This window comes from Pelodiscus sinensis, chromosome 29 (genome assembly GCF_052426305.1).
Source record: "Pelodiscus sinensis isolate ZL-2025 chromosome 29, ASM5242630v1, whole genome shotgun sequence".
Lineage (NCBI taxonomy): Eukaryota > Metazoa > Chordata > Testudines > Trionychidae > Pelodiscus > Pelodiscus sinensis.
The window spans coordinates 5365729-5384919 of record NC_143080.1 but is presented as its reverse complement, the minus strand read 5'-3'; the positions used below and the strand labels follow the sequence as shown (position 1 = coordinate 5384919).

Genomic DNA, 19191 nt, shown 5'->3' with positions numbered 1-19191 from the left:
GGAAAGGGTGGAGTTATCTTTCAGTTCCCAGGCTCCGGATCCTGGCTGAGGTCAAAATGCCTCTTGAATCACCACTGTCTGGTGACACCCTTCTGGACAGGCCTTCTGCAAGGACAGAGCCTGCACCTCTGAGTTTAAGGGCATGAGGCTCTAATGCCTGAGTCAACTGATAAACACCCCTAAAGCCAGGCCCACAACAGACCTGGAAGGTCGGGATAAAGTACACAACTCCAGTAACGTAAAATACATAGCTGGAGTCAGCTTACCTTACACCAAGCTTGGCGCTGTCTTCACAGAGAGAAGCCGCTCCCATCAGCTTCCCTTACTCCTTGCAACTGCAAGGAGTACCGGCGCCAACTGGAGCCACTCTCAGTATTTGATTTAGAGGGTCTTAACTAGACCCACTAAATTGAATGCCACAAGATCGATCTTCGGCGCCACAAGTGGAGACTTCTCCTTACTCCTCTCAAAGAGTAGGAGTGCTGGTTATTAAACCCGCTAAATCAAATGCTAGAAGTTCGATCTTTGGCACCACTAATGGAGAGTTGGCCTTACACCTCATGAGGAGTAGGAGTGCCTGTTACTAGATCCGAAGATCGATGAAGATCAAATGCCAGAAGATCGATCCGCGGTTCAGTATAGACGTGGCCAAAGCACTAAACAGTTAGCGTAGGTTGCCCATGCATGAAGGATGGATCCTGAAACCCACCCTGCTGCTTTCCACTGCCACCTGGGCTGGTTACGGGGCAAATGCCGAGTTTGCGATTAAATGGGTAACCTTCTCCCATGTGCCTTGGCAGCAATCCAGCTCCTGAGGGAGGCAGAGCCAGGCGCTTTTCTCATGCGGGACAGCACATCGTACCGTGGGTCGTTCGGGCTGGCAATGAAGGTTCTCAGCTCGCCCACCAGCTGCAAGACAGGTACAGAGAGGACAGAGTTCAACGCACCAGAGATCTCCTCTAAGCCAAGGGCAGCCGTTTGTAATGGAGCCAATAAACAACGAGGGTTTTGCTCAGTTAAGGCCCCCAGAGTTTGGATCTAGCTGTGAAATTTACCCCTGTGGGCCAAGCTTTACTTGAAACCTCAAAACAGGGCTTCAGAGGGAAGCATTGTTATAGCCTGGGGCCGACTGGCTAAGTAGCAGTTCTGCAGAAAAGGACCTGGGGATTCCAGTGGATGAGAAGCTGGAGATGAGTCAACAGGGCGCCCTTGTAGCCAAGAAGGCTAATGGCATATTAGGTTGCATTAAGAAGAGCATTGCCAGCAGATCCAGAGAAGTGATTAGTCCCCTTTATTCAGCACTGGTGAGGCCACACCTGGAGTATTGGGTCCAGTTCTGGACCCCCCACTATAGAAAGGATGTGGACACATTGGAGAGGGTTCAGAGGAGGGTGACCAAAATGATTGGGGGGCTGGAGTGCATGACCTATGAGGAGAGGCCGAGGGATTTGGGTTTTAGTCTGCAGAAGAGAAGAGCGAGGGGGGATTTGAGAGCAGCCTTCAACTTCCTGAAGGGAGGTTCCAAAGAGGCTGGAGAGAGGCTGTTCCCAGTAGTGACAGATGGCAGAACACGGAGCAATGGTCTCAAGTTACAGTGGGAGAGGTCCAGGTTGAATATTAGGAAAAACTATTTTCCTAGGAGGGTGGGGAAGCACTGGAATGGGTTCCCTAGGGAGGGGGTGGAATCTCCATCCCTAGAAGTTTTTAAGTCTCGGCTTGACAAAGCCCTGGCTGGGTTGATTTAGTTGGGATTGGTCCAGGGCAGGGGGCTGGACTTGATGACTCCTGAGGTCTCTTCCAGCTCTATGATTTATGGGTCCAAGGGATGTATGGGGTGGTGCCCAATTGTCTAGGGGTCGTATAGGAGAGCCAGGCTACTGAAATGGCATTTGGAAAATCCCGGCTGAAGTAGAGGGGGCCGTGAAGGTGTCACCCACACACCTAGTGTGGGACGCTGTCCCATGGATTGGCACTGAGGCCACATACAGCAAGAGACAAGAACATGGAAACTCCCCAGCCGAAGCTAAGTGCTCAAGCTGTAGAGACTCCTGCACTGAGGTCCCTAGTTCAAATCCCACCCAGTGATGGTTACACAGGGACACCCCCTTGGCTGGGAAAGAGACGGGTCAAAACCAGAGTGTGCAGGAAGCCCGGAGGTTGTGGTAGATCCTCTCTTGTGTTCTGCTTAAAGGTGATGAGAGCGGCGACCTGGTCCGACACTTCCTCATTGAGTCGTCTGCCAAAGGAGTGCACCTCAAAGGGGCTAGCGACGAGCCCTATTTTGGTGAGGCTCTTACCGTCCTGGAGAGGAGGGTGACGGGAGGAGCATTACGTATATTACGGTAGCACCGGGGGGAGGGGAAGGGATGCATTGTGCATGGTGCTGTACAAAGAAGCAGCAAGAGGCAGCTGAAATGCCTGTGGCGGACGCTTCTCCGTGTCTGTCGCTTGACCCATCTGTGCTGTAAAGCGCCGGGAACCACATGCTGCTGGTGTGGATAACAGCCCACGGGTCAAACTTCCGCTGGGGGGCAGTGGGAACCCGGGGACAGGACGTGTGTGCCGGGGGGGGTTGCTTGTCCGTGACGACCCTCTCGCTGTCTCCCTTGCAGGGAGCCTGTCGGCCTTCGTCTACCAGCACGCCATCACGCCGCTCGCCTTGCCCTGCCGGCTGGCCATCCCCACACGAGGTACGGGCCCAAGCGGGATCAGGCCAGCGGGAAGACATGCTGGGACAAAGCCAGGGCGGGGCAGGAGGCTAGGCAGGTCTGGCAGCCCCGTCAGGGTGCCCCAGCTACAGAATCGCTCTTCCCCTGGGCCACCAAAATCGGCTACCCCCCACGCCGAAGTGGCCGAGGCCACCCCCCACCACAGGCCCTGCCTCTGCTCCATCCCATCCCTGCCCCCTGTCCACCTCGCTCCACCCCTTTCCCCAAGCTCCGCCCCCCACTGTGCCCCTTCCTGCCCCTGCTCCCCGGAGCCATAGATGACCAGGGGCTAAGAGGCAGCACAGTTCCCCTCTCCGTACTCCCACGGTTCTGCTTGCTGCTGCTACGGTGGGCCTCTCCGGCTCCTGCCACCACAGAGAGTGCGGGAGTGACCCCTGCAGCCGCCCCGGCCCTGTAATTGCCTGGGTCCCTCCCAAAACTCTGGCAGGGGGGACCATCCATAGGAAGGGGGGCTGCACTGGTAGGAGGGCTTGGGAGTCAGCCCCCCTTCCTATGGATGGTCCCCCCTGCCAGAGTTTTGGGGGGCCTACGGTGGCAGCCGCAACCATCCTATGGATGGGAGGGACAAGAGCCCCTGGCAGCTGCAAGAGCCGCTGTGATGAGGGGTGAGGAGGTAAACTGGCCGGTAACTCCCCAGCTGTGGGCAGAGCCCTAAGGAGAAGACTTAATCCTCCAGGCAACACCCGCCCAATGGCTGCAGTAGCTAAACCTGGGGGAGAGAGAGGTGCCGAGAGACCTTGGCTCTAATCAAGGGGCTGAGCCTGCTCATGGCCGTTAGAGAGATCCACGGGCTGGGACCCGAAAACTAGCCGGTTCCTGGGCCTAGTGTCTCCTCTGATCAGTTTCCCTGCTGGCCACGCGCTGATTTCAGAGCCGCTTGCTCGGGGCGGCTCATCCGAGCCTCGCCGGTCTGCATGGACGGCGTGTGGAAGAGGCAGGGGAAGGTGTTGCCAGGCGTGGCCCCACCCACACTCCACCCCCTACGTTAGCCACCCTGAGGCAGGGGCCACGTACCGCCCGCCCCGTGCTCCAGAGCTGGGGGGGGTTGGGAGGGTGGGCAGGAGCCCTGCCCCTGTGGCGGTGGTGGATTTGGCTCCTGAAGGGGGCGGGGCCTCAGCTGGAAGAGGCGGGCGTGGGAGGTTGCCCCCCCACCCTACGTTCACCCTCCGCCCATGCCGTTCTGTTTCATCCTTGCCCAGATTTTGCTGGCGGCCATAACGGCGCGGAGACCCCGCTGGAATCTGCGCTTGCTGCAGCAAAGAAAACTGCCGGTGAGCAAAGGGAAACACAATCCGATTTTTCCCGGGCATTGCTTGCTGGAGGGGACAGCCTGTCGCCACCCTCAAGGCCTTTGGACTTCACCCCGTGCACAGTGATTGAGTCCTTAGCACGCCGGCCCCTGAGCTGTTTTCTTCACGTTTGTGATCAATCCCAACACGAGCCGCGGAAGCCACTGACGTGACCAGGATCCATGCCGGGAGGCAGAGCCTACCTTTGGGGAAAGGGCATTGCTGGCTCCCATGGGTCTATCGCACGTCCTGGGGTACCTGGTGTTTTTCCTATGGCCCCAATAGCAGGTGTCAGGGGCCGGCCAGCAAATCTCGGCGGGTGTTAAAACATACAGAAGTGGGTAGTTGTCATGACTGAGAAAAGTTTGAAAAGGTGACTCCTTTGGCTCAGGCTTCAGAAAGCAAAGGGAAAGATCCCGACATTTATCACTGAATAAAATTGCCTGATTTTTTTAAGCCAATCTTAATAATAAATAATTAATTAATAAGCAATATTAATAATCAATACATAAGCCAATCAATAATTTTCAGGGCCAGACGATTGCTTTCTGAACACCTGGAATTTGGCCCTCCTGGGGGAGTGTCCTTTGTGGCTGGGATAAGATTGGGGGGCCGGATGGGGGAAAGGAAGATCCAAGATTTAGCAGGATATAAAATTCATTCTGAGTCCCCCCACTCCCCGATCTTTAACCCTCCTGTCCCGAGTGTGTGGTGGGTGAAAGCGAAGGATCAGAGAGCGACATGTATAATTATTAATTATTGATATTCCTGAGGTTTGCTAGGTGCTGTGCAAACGCAGAGCAAAGAGATGGCCCCCAATGGAGCCCTCACTGGCTCTTTGAAGTGGGACGGGGGGGTGCAGACCCAGCATGGGGTGCTGACCGTGGGTTTGTGCTGTTCTCTTGCAGCCTGCAACGTCTTGTACCTCAACTCGGTGAGCGTGGAGTCGCTGACCGGCGCCTCGGCGGTCCAGAGAGCTGTCTCCTCCACCTTCGAACTGGAGACGCTGCCCATGCCCACCATCGTCCACTTCAAAGTGACTGAGCAAGGAATAACCCTGACCGACGTCCAGAGAAAGTAAGGACGGTCGTGCCGACCCGCTGCAGCTGAGAGGCTGGCCTTAGACTTCCTGGGGGGGCGGTGCTTATGACAGCGCTGCTGCGGATTGGTCAAGGCTGGCCGAGTGACTCGATTCCGGCATGAATGAGGGAAGGGCTCTCTAGGACCTCATTCTCTTAACCCTGAGCTTCCCCTCTAACATGGGGCCAAAGTCTCTCCCCGGGTGGCAAGCCCAGCGTGAAGTCCAGGGGGAACTCTGGGCCAAATGAATCCCTGCCTCAGTGGGGGCACCCCGCGCCAGGCTGCATCCGACCCGCTACACTGAGCCGTGCTTTGAACGAAGCCCAGGTGCTTATGCCGTTGGCGCTTTGGTGACGGGAGCTAGAATCAGGCTCCACATTCACATCACTGGTCAGCTGAGGTCGATGGGCCCAGTGATGCCCTCCCATCAGCTCATTCCCTGCCCCAGGAGGAGCTCAAAAGTGGTATCCTCCCCATTGCGTTATCCAGGCGCTGCCTCTGTTAAAGCATGCTCTTCTTCCCCTCTGCAGGGTGTTTTTCCGGCGGCATTATCCCCTCGCTGCCCTCAGCTTCTGTAGCATGGACCCTGAGAACAGAAAGTAAGTTGCAACCAACTGCTCTGCAAGTTGGGGTAGTTAAGCTAACCAGGGAGCAGGGTGGGTGCTGTCGGGTTCATTTGACCCTGGACGGAAAATAACTACCATGTGTCAAAGATCTAAGATACTGACACGATCAATCATCCGGAGTTTGATTTAGTGGGTCTAGTAAAGACCCACTAAATCGAACTCAGAGCGTGCCCCTGTTGGCAGCCAGTACTCATGCTCCTGCAAGGAGTAACGGAAGCCAATGAGAGTGTTTGCTCCCTTCAGCCTCCCGTTGTGGGAGTGGCAGGGAAACTCGAATCAGAGAATGTCGATTCCAGCTAGGAGTTGCGTATCTTAATTTGGCCATCCCCTTTAGTGTAGACCTGGCCTAAAACCACATGAGCACAGGACTGGAGCAAGGATTAGCCCTGAGCTGAATGTCAGAACTGAAAGAACTGATCAAATTTCAGAAAAGACTAATTTGCAGTTCAGCTTCCCCCCCCCCCCCCCCCCCCCCCCCCCCCCCCCCCCCCCCCCCCCCCCCCCCCCCCCCCCCCCCCCCCCCCCCCCCCCCCCCCCCCCCCCCCCCCCCCCCCCCCCCCCCCCCCCCCCCCCCCCCCCCCCCCCCCCCCCCCCCCAGTAAACATAACCATTTTCTAGTTACCTATTAATCAGACGCGGCTAATCAGATTAAGGGTCTTGATTTCTCTTGGATGCTTATTCACCTCTTTTCTTTCAGGTGGCAAAAATACTGCAAGTCGTCACGGTAAGCCTCATCCAGAGACACCCCCTTAAAACACAGGAGGAAAGGGATTGTATTTCCTGGGTTCCGGTTACTTATACAGACACATTTCAAACAACAGTGGAAGAGAGAAGCAGGCTAAACCCGGAAATTAGAAACCCAACGATAAGAGGCGAAGTGAAACTTTGTGGGTGGCTTGAATAGATTTAGGAGAACTCATCTGTGCTTTGTAATGAAACCCTTGTGGGGTGGAAGGGTGGTACGACCCATATAGACCCACACGTGGTGAGATCTTTGCTCTAGCTGCAGCTAGAGGGATGAATTTCACCTCCCGTCAAATCCTTAGAATAATAGCTGAAACAAAATACAGGCAGTCCCCGACTTACGCGGATCCGACTTACGTCGGATCCGCACTTACGAATGGGGCTTTCTCGCCCCGGAGGTCGGGGCGAGAAAGCCCCATTCGTAAGCTGCTCCGGTGCTCTCTGCTGGAGACCGTCTCCAGCAGACCAGGGGCACGGGGCGGGTTCCCGCGCTTCTGAGGCTTTGCCAGAGCAAAGCCTCAGAGGCGCGGGGAACCGCCGCTGCTGCCGCTTCAGTCTGGGTGCCTGTGGTCTGCTGGGGACGGTCCCCAGCAGACCACAGGCACCCAGACTGAAGCCGCAGCCGCGGCGGGGTCCCCGCCTCTGAGGCTTTGCCAGAGCAAAGCCTCAGAGGCGCGGCACCCCGCTGCCGCTGTGGCTCTGCTCCCCGTGTCCCTGGTCTGCTGGGGGGGGGGGCGCAGCTAGTGTGCTCCCCCCCCCCCCAGCAGACTAGGCTTTTGTTTTGGACTCTGGGGCAGAGCAGCGGGGGCGCTGCCGATTGGTCCTGCAGCGCCCGCTCTGGGCACTACTGGACCAACCCGGCAGCACCCCAGCTGCTCTGCCCCAGGCGTCCCCAAGTCAGCTTCTGCTGAAACTGACCAGCGCTGACTACAGGAAGCCCCAGGCAGAGTTGCTCTGCCCCGGGCTTCCTGGAATCAGCTGCTGATCAGTTTCAGCAGCAGCTGACTTGGGGACGCCTGGGGTTCTTAAGTTGATTCTGTATGTAAGTCAGAACTGGCGGTCAGTTTCAGCAGTGTCTGAATCTGGACGCCAGTTCCGACTTACATACAGATTCAACTTAAGAACAAACCTACAGTCCCTATCTTGTACGTAACCCGGGGACTGCCTGTACAGGACTATGTAGCACTTTAGAATAATAGGAGATTAGGGTTGGAAGAGACCCCAGGAGTCATCGAGTCCAACCCCCTGCTCAAAGCAGGACCAATCCCAACTCAATCATCCCAGCCAGGGCTCTGTCAAGCCGAGCCTTAAAAACCTCCCATCCCATCCCAGTGCTTCCCCACCCTCCTAGTGAAATAGTTTTTCGTACTATCCAACCTAGACCTCCCCCACTGCAATTTGAGACCATTGCACCTTGTTCTGTCATCTGCCACCCCTGAGAACAGCCTCTCTCCAGACTCTTTGGAACCCCCCTTCAGGTGGCTGAAGGCTGCTTTCAAATCCCCCCTCACCCTTGTCTTCTGTAGACTAAACCAGTGTTTCTCAACCAGTGGTACGAGTACCCTTAGGGGTACTCGAGAGAAGTCTGGGGAGTACGTCCACACAATTGAAGTTTTGAGAAACCTGAATTTTTGCTTTAAGTTTTACAGCGTTTTATTATTTTTGTACTTTTTACACCCAAAAATTTCATCACCCGCCCGGCTACCATTAAGTTGTTTGAACAAATGGGTTGCAATGGTACAAAACAATGTTGCATGCCTGAAAACTGTAGGTAGTGGGGTACTTTTATTATTATTATTATTATTATTTTACTTTTTATTTTTATTGGAAAAAGTGTTACTTTATAAAAAAAAAAAAGTTGAGAAACACTGGACTAAACAAGCCCAAATCCCTCAGCCTCTCCTCGTAAGTCACAAGCTCCAGCCCTCTCTGCTGGATTTTCTCCAATTTGCCTCCATCCTTTCTGTAGTGGGGGGGCCCCAAACTGGACACAATACTCCAGACATGGCCTCAGCAGTGCTGAAAGAGGGGAATAATCCTTCGACTCCCTAATCTTCCCATGGCCCACTTATTTGTTTTCTCGGTGCTCAGGTAGTGAGTTCCTATAAGACTCCAAGAAACGTTTCATCGTCAGGAGGATCCCGGCCGGTTTTTCCTCGGGAATGTAACTGGGGAAGGGACCGCGTGGGTTTGCTGTTCTTGGACGTTCGCTCTGTGACTTGCTTGAGCTCATTCTCCTGCAGTTTGGAACGCAACCTAACCGGTCCTGTATTTGGTCTCTCTCTTTCTCAAAGGATCTTTGGCTTCGTCGCCAAGAGCCAAACGGACGCCGAGAATCTCTGCCACCTCTTTGCCGAGTACGACACGGTGCAGCCAGCTTCCCCGGTCATTGACTTGATCCGCAAACTCCTCCCGGAGCAGTAGAGGCAGCTGAACTGCTTCCGACCTTGTTGCGTTTTTGGCAACTGCGTGTATTTATAACTTTGGGGATGTACTTTGATGCCGAGACTTTCAGAGGAAGTTTTGACTCTCCCTGCTCAGTCCTGGGAACCTCCGCTGGGATGGGGTCTCTTTCGAGAGGAATCGCGTGGAAAGCTTGCCCCTGAGGAATGTCTTGGGCGTACCTAGTGCAGCTTGCAGGAAGCCAGACGGCGGAGGAGCCCAAGAGGGCTTGGATTTGCCTTGCCAAGTCCTTTGCTCATTTGACGGGGATTTGGTTCGTTAACAGGCTGGGGAAGTTTTGAGAGCAGTGTCTGTCTTCACATAACTGGCGGGTCGCATAGGCTGGGGGAGGCTGGGCCTCTCCAGACAGTCAGCTGTGGCCTTGCTCCTATCCTGCCCAAGCCACTCCACTTGTGAGGCTCTTCTCAGGCCCCCTGTACTCCAGCTGGGACAGGGGATGCTGGAGCCACCCACGGCCTGCCTTCCCATGCTCTGGGATGGTGGGATAGCTGGGGCTGCCTGCTTTCCTTGTGCTCCAGGCCTGGGTAGGGTGCAGCCTCGTGCCACCTGCTCTCCCCACGCTCCTTAGCTAGCCTCAGGTGGGGCCACACTGGGGAAGGGGGCTCTGGGCTCCAGTGGGGGATGGAAAGGGCAGGGCTTGAGATGGAAGGGGCAAGCCTGAGGACTAGTGCCCCCAGCCAGGGGTTCACCCACCGCCTATGCATCTTGAGATCCTTAAAGGGGTCCGGGCTCCCACCCTCCAAAAATCCCAGTTAGCACCACCCAGGTTACTCTGCAAGAGGTGAGACAAGCACCTGCGCTAGGCTGACCGGCCCGCTACATAGCCGGCAGGTGTGCATTTTGCCCACCAAGGCCCCCACGAAGATTTGCTTCTGACAAATCTTGGCTCCCTCTGATTTTGAGACAGAGCTGTCAGGCCAAGCAGGGGGTTTTTTTTAACTTTGCCAGGGCTGGTAAATTTGGGGGCCCTTTTTGGCTAGGCTGGTTGAGACCAGCTCCAAATCCCCGGCTCATCCTGAGCAGTGAAATAAACCCTGACATTTTCTGGACAGCACCGTGTTGGCTTTTGGGAGGAGACTTACCAGTATCGCAGCCAGACCCTCAGTGAGGCAAACTGACGGGGCTCTGGTGCTATTCTGGTTTACAGCCTGAGTCTGGGACAGCAGCGTTAAAGTCAGAAGGTAGAGCCGTGCTCAAAATATACCTTTGATCCTCCCTTTTTAAAACTCCCATGGTACTGTCGATGGTTTTTGTTTGAGGCTCTTTTATCCGGAGTATGAACAAGTCTGACGAGAAGGTATTTTCTGTCTTAATGGGGGATTGTTTCACTCACCACGAAAGCTAGTGTGGAGCTTTTAACAACCGAACTATGTTACTGTGTGCTGCAAGCGTGTGGATGTATGTGTAACTAAAGAAAACCCCTGTATCCTCCAACATGACTTTGAAAGACTTCCTTGGCGGCAGGAAAACACTGAGTGCATGTGGCGGGATTGCTCCATGCAAGACAAGCAACAGGCCCCAACAAGATAAAGCCTTTTGAGCATTTTCTATCACGCACAACAAGTTTTTTTCGGCCTCCGGTGTGGTTTAATTACAGCACACTCTGTGCGATTCGAGGTCTGACTGCACCACCAGGCCAAGCAGGTGCACGCCGTAGGGAAGTAAGACTCCAAAAATGCTTGGGGGAGCTCAAAGCACTCCTGGAATTTGCACCTTCCCAGAGGAGTCGACAGGCAGGCTTTGTCTGCACTGGCACATTTTGCTGCCCACAGCTGCCTTTTGGCGAAAAACCAGTGAGAGTGTTTACATTGTGATGCAACTTTTGTCAGGGAAAACACCCAGTTTTGGCAACAAAAAATTCCTCCCCCGTGAGAGACTTCTGCCTTTTTCCCCTCCCTTTATTGTCGACCGTGTGGACACTGTGGTTTGTTTTGCCAAGAGAACTGGCTTCCACCAGTATCCCACCATGCCTGCCCTGATGGCTGTGCTCAGTGTTTTGTGATCTCTGCTGCCCTGCAGGCATGCGCCCTTCCCCTTTCACAGCTCTGGGAAGTATCTGACAGGTGAGTGAGCTGAACAAACAAAAAGCAAATTATTGGACTGCTCCTGTTCTGCCCTGCCAGGAACACAGTGGCAGGCTGACTGTTGCTGCAGCGGGAGGGCTGGAGAGACAGCTGTGCTGCTTTGACGTTCCTCAGCACGGAGAGCTTGCAGAGCCTTAGACACGGGGTCACATGAAAGCAATGGAGAGACAGATTTGTCACAAGATTTGAGCCTTGAATGAGACTAGCTCACTTCAGCTCTGCTCTCATCCGGGGTGCTCCGCGTACATGCTGTCCCTTATTAAAGCAGGGGGCTCCAGTAAATAAGAGACCAAATTGCATCACGAGGTCATTGGATGGGGAGATCCAAGGTCTATTTCCCCCTTCACTCAACAGTCATAAGATGGTCTTGTCCCCCAGGAGCATGAGTAGGTGAGCCAGGAAACTGAGCAAGTGAGTCTGGGGAATCACATTGACATGTGTGCATGGGCTGCAGTCTTCACTGTCTATCCCACTAACGCCGTCTGCTTTACCGACTCGATCATTTGAAATCACGGGCAATTCATCTGTGTCTCTTCCTCCATGAATCGCTGCTGTGTCACAGCATTTCCCATGCAATTGACATAGGATTAAAAGGTTACGGAAGCACAAGGCTGCATAAATCTTGGGGCTTGTTCTTTGGCCTGGTGTAGTGGTTAGAGCACTTGACTGGGACCCCTGTAGCCTTGGGTTCTATTCCTGGCTTCCCATGACCTGGTGTGTGACCTTAAGTAAGTTCTGGCGTCTATGTACCTCAGTTTCCCCTCCTACTCTTTGCCCATCTTGTAGTAGCAAATATTTACATAATGGCAGTGCCCAAAAGATCCCAGTTGGACACTCGTACTTCATGCCGTGCAAAGATAGAGAGAGACCAGGTAAGACGGCACTCTCTTTGGGTCAGGGCTACCTCTCCCTTTGTACAGCACCCAGCACAAAGCGGCTGCAGGCCCAGGATGTTACATTATTGTCATAGTGACTGACAAGTTTTCCTCACATAGACAGACGAGTCATCTAAAATGAGGCCAGAGCATTAAAATGCCATGGGGTTGGCATTCTTGAACCAGCTCGCTCATTTCTATTTAAAAGCATGTAGCATTTTTCTCCTCTTAGACTTTCACTGACAATAGTTAAGAAACTGATTCTTTTCTAGCTGTTCTTTTGCAAGGACAGATTTCAAAGGGCTCTGCTCCAGACACATGATCCATGCCATAGGCCTCTCCGCTTGCTGAATGAGAGGCTTGGGAATGGATTCCCTCTACTTCTGATTCATTAAGAGCCACAAAACAGGGCATCAAACTGGGGTCTTCTGAGCCCTTGTTGAGTAGCCCTAACCACTAGGCCACCTTCAGCCTCACCTGGAGAAGGGGCTGACCTGGTACCTAGGTCTTCTGCCGTTTTACTGATCACCCTAGGTACTAGTAACGGGAGTGAACATAAGAACGGCCATACCAAAAGTCGAGGATACTGTCTTCTGACAGTGGTCAATGCTAGATGCCCCAGAGGGAGTGAACAGAATAGGGAATCATCCAGTGATCTCTCCTGTCATCCATTTCCACCAGCCTCTGACAAACAGAAGCTAGGGACACCATTCCTACCCATCCTGGCTAATAAATATTGATGGACCTATCCTCCATGGATTTATCTAGCACTTTTTTGAACCCTGTTAAAGTGCTGGTCTTCACATCCTCTGGCAAGGAGTTCCACAGGTTGACTGTTTGCCCCATGAAGAAAAACTTCCTTTTGTTTGTTTTAAACTTGCTCCCTATTAATTCCTTTGGTGACCCCCGGTTCTTACGTTATGGGATCAAGTAAATCACTTTTCCTTATTCACTTTCTCTGCACCAGTCATAATTTTATAGACCTCCGTCATATCCCCCCTTAGTCTCATCTTTTCCAAGCTGAAATGTCCTCATCTTTTTATAAGGCAGCCATTCCAAACCCCTCATCATTTTTGTTGCCCTTTTCTGAACCTTTTCCAATGCCAAGATATTTTTGGGAGGATGAGGCAGCCACATAGGCACACAGTACTCAAAGGGCGTACCATGGATTTATAGAGGCAATTAGATATTCTCTGTCTTGTTCTGTATCCCTTTTTAAATGATTCCTGACATCCGGTTTGTTTTTCTGTCTGCTGCTGCACACTGCGTGGATTCCAGCTTCCTACAAAAGCTCCCTCCTCCTCTGCTCCCCAAATGAGTCTTTTCTGGGGCAAGGCCATTAGCCATTGTGCACAAAGGTGCTTTCCCTAGGGAAATGGCACGTCCATCATGTGTAAGAACTATGCCTGTTGAGTGCCCGGCCTGTCCGCTGAAGGGACCCAGTTAGCACCAACTGATGGTTCCTCCGGCATCTCTCTTTTTTCCTGGTACATAAATAGGGGCACCATATGGTTTAACAAAAAATACCAAAACATCTCCCCCCCCACGCCCCCACCAAAAAAAAAACAGTAAAAAATTCTGTTGATCAAAAAAAAAGGGGGGGCGCTGCGCCTTTAAATGGCCCCACACTCTTCACTCTGCCACCCCTGCCAGATGCAGCAGGGGAAAATTGACCCTACCAGACTTCCATCCGAGGGAAACACGAAATACGGTATTTTCTGTTTTGTTTTCTTTTACTGGACAGGGGACCCGAATAACAGACAGTCCTGGTGAAAACCAGATACCTGGCAAGCCTATACACAAATAAAGAGCCACTCGCAGCTGGCATCGAGCGATGAGCATGTAGGACACCAGGGGGCTGCAGCGAGTCAGCTTTTCTCCCCAGCCCCATTTGCACATCCGCTGGGAGTTATAAATACATAGGAAAGTCGGTCTGGCAGCTTGGCTGGTTATTGTAATGCTGTTTTGATTAAACAAAATTTAATCACTTCTGTGACTTTCAGTCTCTGTGCCTGGCCTCTGGGACCGCGATTTCTATTATGCAATCTGTGAACAAGCACAGCTCTAAATTCATGGCCTTTCGGACAACGCTTTCCATGAAAACCTATTTATAATGGCGAAGGGAATATGGAGATCCAAGTGCTCTGGCTCGCCAGCTGATAGCATGAAGAGCAGTTGCTGCTTTTCTTTTTTCCTTTGAGAAAAGAAAATATGCAAAATCTTCCCCACGGAGCTCTGATTCCCACCCCACACCCTCCCCGTTTCAGTCCAAGCTGCAGAAAGTGAGTCCGGTTTTGCAGAGCTCCTCCAAAAAAACCCCTCTGCTTTGTTGTTGTTTGCGTTTCTGCTTCAAAGCCATTTTGGAGGAGGGAAAAGGGCCTGTGGTCAAGCCAAACCCTTGACATTTTTGCCTTCGGAATGTTTGTCAATGAAGCTCCCTTTGCTCATGAAACCCAGCTGAAGTTTCAGGTCAGACCCAGCCGAAAGCTCCAAGAGAAACTCAGCCCAAACCACCTGGATTGAGGAAGAAAGCAGCCAGCAATTCTCCAAGCATCTCCTGGCCTCCATCGCTTGGCCCCGGCTTCTTGGAAGCTCAGCGCTTGATTTCGGTTCCTCGCGTTGGTTCCAGCCATTTTGCAACAAATCCCAATCTTTTCCTTTCCTGGTTTGTGGTTTTCTCACCACAGCTTCCTGCAGCCGGCCTCGCAAATGCCTCATGTCATCGCTGCCGCTCTGCGTCGGCGACCAGCTCATTATTGATATGTTCAAGTGCAAATACCATGTTTCCCTCACGGCTTCTACACGTCTCAGCCCTGGGCCACACCACCAAAGGACCTCCCTTGGGGGGAGGAGCGGAGCCTGCTAGGGTTGCCAGATACTTTCACAAAAAATACCAAAAATGGCGGGGAGTAGGAATTGGTTGAGCAAAAAAAAAAGGGGGGCGGGGACCAGACTTGTTGAGCAAAAAAAAGGGGGGGGGACCAGACTTGTTGAGCAAAAAAAAGGGGGGGGCCTTTAAATTACCACACTCCCCGCCCCCGCACACCCCCGCCACATGGGGCAGGGGAAAAATTACTTTTTTTTTAACCGGAGAGAGGCTGCAAATTCCGGACGGTCTGGGCCAATACCGGACACCTGGCAACCCTAGAGTGACGTGAGTAGACCGATCCAACTCCGGTGGGGAGGGGGGGGATATAGAGGACAGCTGCCCTGGGGTCTGGCAATTTAAAAGGGCAATGGCCCCGGCCCTTGACATGACTGCTGGAGCCCTGGGTGGCACTGAAGGGATAGCGGAGGGAGGGTAGCTCCAGCCCCGCCCCCTTTTTTACCCTAGGCCTGAGTTGCCTCCCCGTCTACAACAGGGGAGATCGGTGGGCATTATTAAGGGACCAGCTTTACTGCGCCCCAGCTAAGGGTCCACCGAAATCCCACCATGGTGGTGATCCACCCGGCTTTCACAAAACGGGCCACAGGATAGCAGGTGAAATCCAGCGTTGATGGGTGAGAAGCAGCGCGCAGGAAACCATTGTCCCAGCCGTACATACCAAAGGAGGGGGTCTAACCTAGCTGTTCCCGCTCAACGCACAAGATCTTGGGGTCCTCGTGGAGAGTTCTCTGAAACCATCTGCCCAGTGGGTAGCAGCAGTCAGGAAAGCTAACCAAATGTGAGGAAACGGTTAGATCGTAAGTCATAAACAATCATCATGCCCCTGTATAAATCCATGGGCCACCCACATCTTGAATGCTGCGTGCAGATGTGGTCGCCCCATCTCAGAAAAGAGATATTAGAAGTGGAAAAAGTACAGACAAGGGCAACAGAAATGATTAGGGGTTTGGAATGGCTTCCATATGGGGAGAGATTAAAAAAACTGGCACTTTCCAGCTTGGGAAAGGAACAACTTATGGAGTCTATAAAACCATGAATGCAGTGGAGAAAGTGAGTAGGAAGTGTTTTTTACCCCATCACATAACACATGGGCTAGGGGTCAGACAATGAAATGAATAGGCAGCAGGTTTACAACAAACATAAAGAAGGACTTCTTCACATGACACAGTCAACCTGTGGAACTCCCTGCTAGGGGATGTTGTGGTGGCCAAAAGTGCAGCTGGGTTCCATGAAGAGTTTGCTACATTCAGGGAGGAGAGGAGCCATCAGTGAGTTGCCACCCGGTGATGCCCCTCAACTTTCCTTAGGAGTCGAATGCTCCGACAGGACCGTGTTCTACCAGCTCAGCAAGCCACAGTACCGAGGTGCAAAGAGCGGCATAACAGCTGTGCACTCTCCCAGCACACACACGTACGCATGCACACCTGCACGCTCACACGCTCTTTGCCCTGGTGATGCTGTGAAATCCTCCATTGCACAGAATAACCCCCAAGCGTGTGGTGGAATGTGGAACGGAGCTGAGCCCTGCCAGGAGCGCCAAACACCGGGGGGGATCTTGCTAGGACGGTTTCCCAGCTGTGGCCTGGCTGCATTGCTAGAAGGGGTTTTGCATCGGTTGGGAGGCGCGGGGGGATCTTGTTTCCATTTGCATCCGATGCCCCACAGCAGTTAAGAGACCTCAAAAACTCTCCTGGTGGGCCCTCTCCCTCCTGAGCTGACTCATCTGGAAGAGAAGAAGGGGTCCCCCCCCAGGGCGGTGCCCCCTGCTGGCATCTGAAGCACATAGGGAATAGGAAGCGCTTGCAAACGTACAGCCCAGAGGTTCTGTCTCCCAGGGCCGCATTGTGCGCAGCAGCGTGGGCCACAAATCACACACCATACTGGCGTGAAACGTTCACCTTCCGACCGCCGGCACGCGGTACCACGGGCGTGGCAGGGCTGAATGTCAGGCTGACGGTCTGAGCACAGGGCTGGGCTCCAGGAACACCTGGGTTCCCAGCCTGTTTCTGACAATTATTCCGTCTGTGCAAGGAAGCAACGTCTCCTCCCTTGGCCATATGGGGGGCTGGTCAGGACCCCGGCCTGCCCTGGCGGGCATGGCTCTGCACTTGGCACCCCATTCGCAGAGCCTGCGGTGAAGGAGCACGGGGCCTCATACCCCCTGTTTGTCCGTTCCAAGCCAGGGCCTCTCCCATCTGCGGGAGGCGTTCATCTCAGGCTCTCCATCTCCCTGTCTCCCTCCCAGACAGAACAAAAGCAAGAGGGTCTGTTGGCAGCAACCTGCACCTGCAAACCCAGCCACCAAGTCCCAGCTTTCCCTCTTCACACCATGGACTCAGGGCGGTGACACCTCTAAGGGGCCGGCTTCCTCTAATCCCGCTCACCAGCCAGCTGTGCCTGGCATTTGCACTGGTGCCAGGTGCAGGACACGGGCAGGTGCACCCCAACTGGGCTGGCTGGAGAGCCTCGTGCTATGGCAGAGATCAGGCTCAGCTGGAACTCCCGTGTAAAGGGGATCTCTGCTGCGGCTGGAGAACACACACACGGACCCTGTGGTTCTCCTCTGTGTGGCCCAATGTCACCACCTGGGGTCTCTCTAAATCCTGGCCTGGAGTTGAGAGTTGTGGAAGGGGCCTGAGTGGTGGGTAATTATCACCAGCTGCCCGAATAGGTTGGATGCTTAGTTCTAGGCTGACAAGGCCAGGCCTTCTGATGCAGTGACCTAGCATGATCCCAGATCAGGAGGTGGCTTTTCTCCCCCTAACCAATGCCATGGACCCAGCAGCAAACGATGTGAGAGGCTGTTATCAGGTCTGCTTTGATGTGTGTGCACACGTGAGTGCACGTGCAGAAACATGCACATGCACCACACACGTTTGCACTGCTGCCCTTTGGCACTCCTGCACGGACAAACACACACATGGATACAAATAGTCACACATGTGGACACACAGACAGGCACACGTGCACACATGCATATGGGCACACATGGATGTGTGCACATGGACAAACACGTGCATGTAGGCACACAGGGACACACGCATGGACATGCACACGGACAAACACATACACGAACACAGACACATGTGGACACATGAACAGGCACACGTGTGCGCACACGCACATGGACACACATGGATGCACATGTGTAGACAAACTTGCATGTGGACACACACACAGACACATGGACATGCACACAGACAAACACATACACAACCAGGCACACGTGCGCACACGCACATGGACAAACGGACGCAAGCACGTGGACAAACACACGTGGACACACGCACGGACACATGGATGTGCACATGGACAAACATGCACACCAACCCAGGCACACCTCCCCCTCGCTGCATTAGCTAAGGGATGTTTCTGCAAAAGCAGAGGGGACGGGAAAGGAGCACCATTGCCAAGGGAGATTTATTTCCCAGCAACATCCTCCTGCGATGCGAATCGACTCGGAGGCGCTGTGCCAAAGGCTCCTCCAGGCTCGGACTTTAATTTAAAAATGATGACAAAGCCTCGTCAGCGTTTGATTCCGAACGCGAGTCCCAGGGTTCTCGGCTGGAATGTTTTTCTTTTCCCCCCTCGAGTTGCTTGAACCAAGTTTTTCAGCGCAAGGAAAACAGCTTTGGCGCTACAGCTGCTGGCAAGGGGAGCCCGCACAGAGGTCCCCATCCATTATCCGCTCTGCAAGCACGTCTGAGCCGCCGTGAGAAGGGGGGTGGGGGCTCTTGCAGATCTGGTTACGCGGCGCTGCTGGCGGGGGCTGCGCTTCTAGCTCAGACGCTCCCTTTTATTTGCCCTTTTGTATTTGTCTTCGTTGTTTATTAAAACCTTTTAGAAGCGTAAACGGATCCAGATTTCCCCCGCCCCTCCCCACTGGTTTTGTCCTTTCCCACGTGGCTGAGCTCCTGGGGAGCCAAATTGCCCCCTGGGATCGGATTCGGGCCTCAGTGCGCCTCCGCTATGCCAGGCAGCTCTGGGGGAAAGGACTGTCTGTTATGGGTCTGTACAGCGCCTAGCACCAGCTGGGACTGAGGTGGAACCACCAGCCTTCACCAGAGCGACACCAGCCCCAGCTGATCTGCTGCCTGCTTTCTCCGGGTGAGATCCACCCGCCCGCCAGCAGCGGCCCTGGCTCTGTGATAGGGCTCTGCACAAGGGTCGGCTCCACCCTTAGCTATGTTCCCGGGGGATGTGGGGTGGCTGTTTTGGGGCTCATGTGCCTTTGTCAAAGGCTGATGACACCCCCCACCCCGGCCATGCTGTGTAGGGTCCCAGCTGGGGAGGCCCAAGAGTGCAACACATCGGGGCGGGGGATTTCTGGGTCTTTGGGGGGAGTTTGGGTCAAGCCAGGTCACCCTGAAAACAGCAGCTAGACTGTAGCGTGACCCTGGGTTTGAGGAGACTG

General features: G+C 53.8%; 1 protein-coding gene across 2 annotated transcripts in view; it reads left to right on the top strand.

Moving 5' to 3' along the window:
• TNS4 (tensin 4) overlaps positions 1-10494 on the top strand; it is a 30923-nt gene extending 20429 nt beyond the window's left edge. For both annotated transcript variants that reach the window (XM_075911298.2, XM_075911297.2), the window contains exons 6-13: positions 801-920; positions 2192-2284; positions 2613-2690; positions 3929-4000; positions 4927-5095; positions 5629-5697; positions 6422-6448; positions 8763-10494. In XM_075911298.2, coding sequence (XP_075767413.2) covers positions 801-920; positions 2192-2284; positions 2613-2690; positions 3929-4000; positions 4927-5095; positions 5629-5697; positions 6422-6448; positions 8763-8892 — 758 coding nt within the window. In that variant the 3' untranslated portion in view covers positions 8893-10494. The remainder of the gene's footprint in view (positions 1-800; positions 921-2191; positions 2285-2612; positions 2691-3928; positions 4001-4926; positions 5096-5628; positions 5698-6421; positions 6449-8762) is intronic.
• The last annotated feature ends 8697 nt before the right edge of the window (positions 10495-19191 follow it).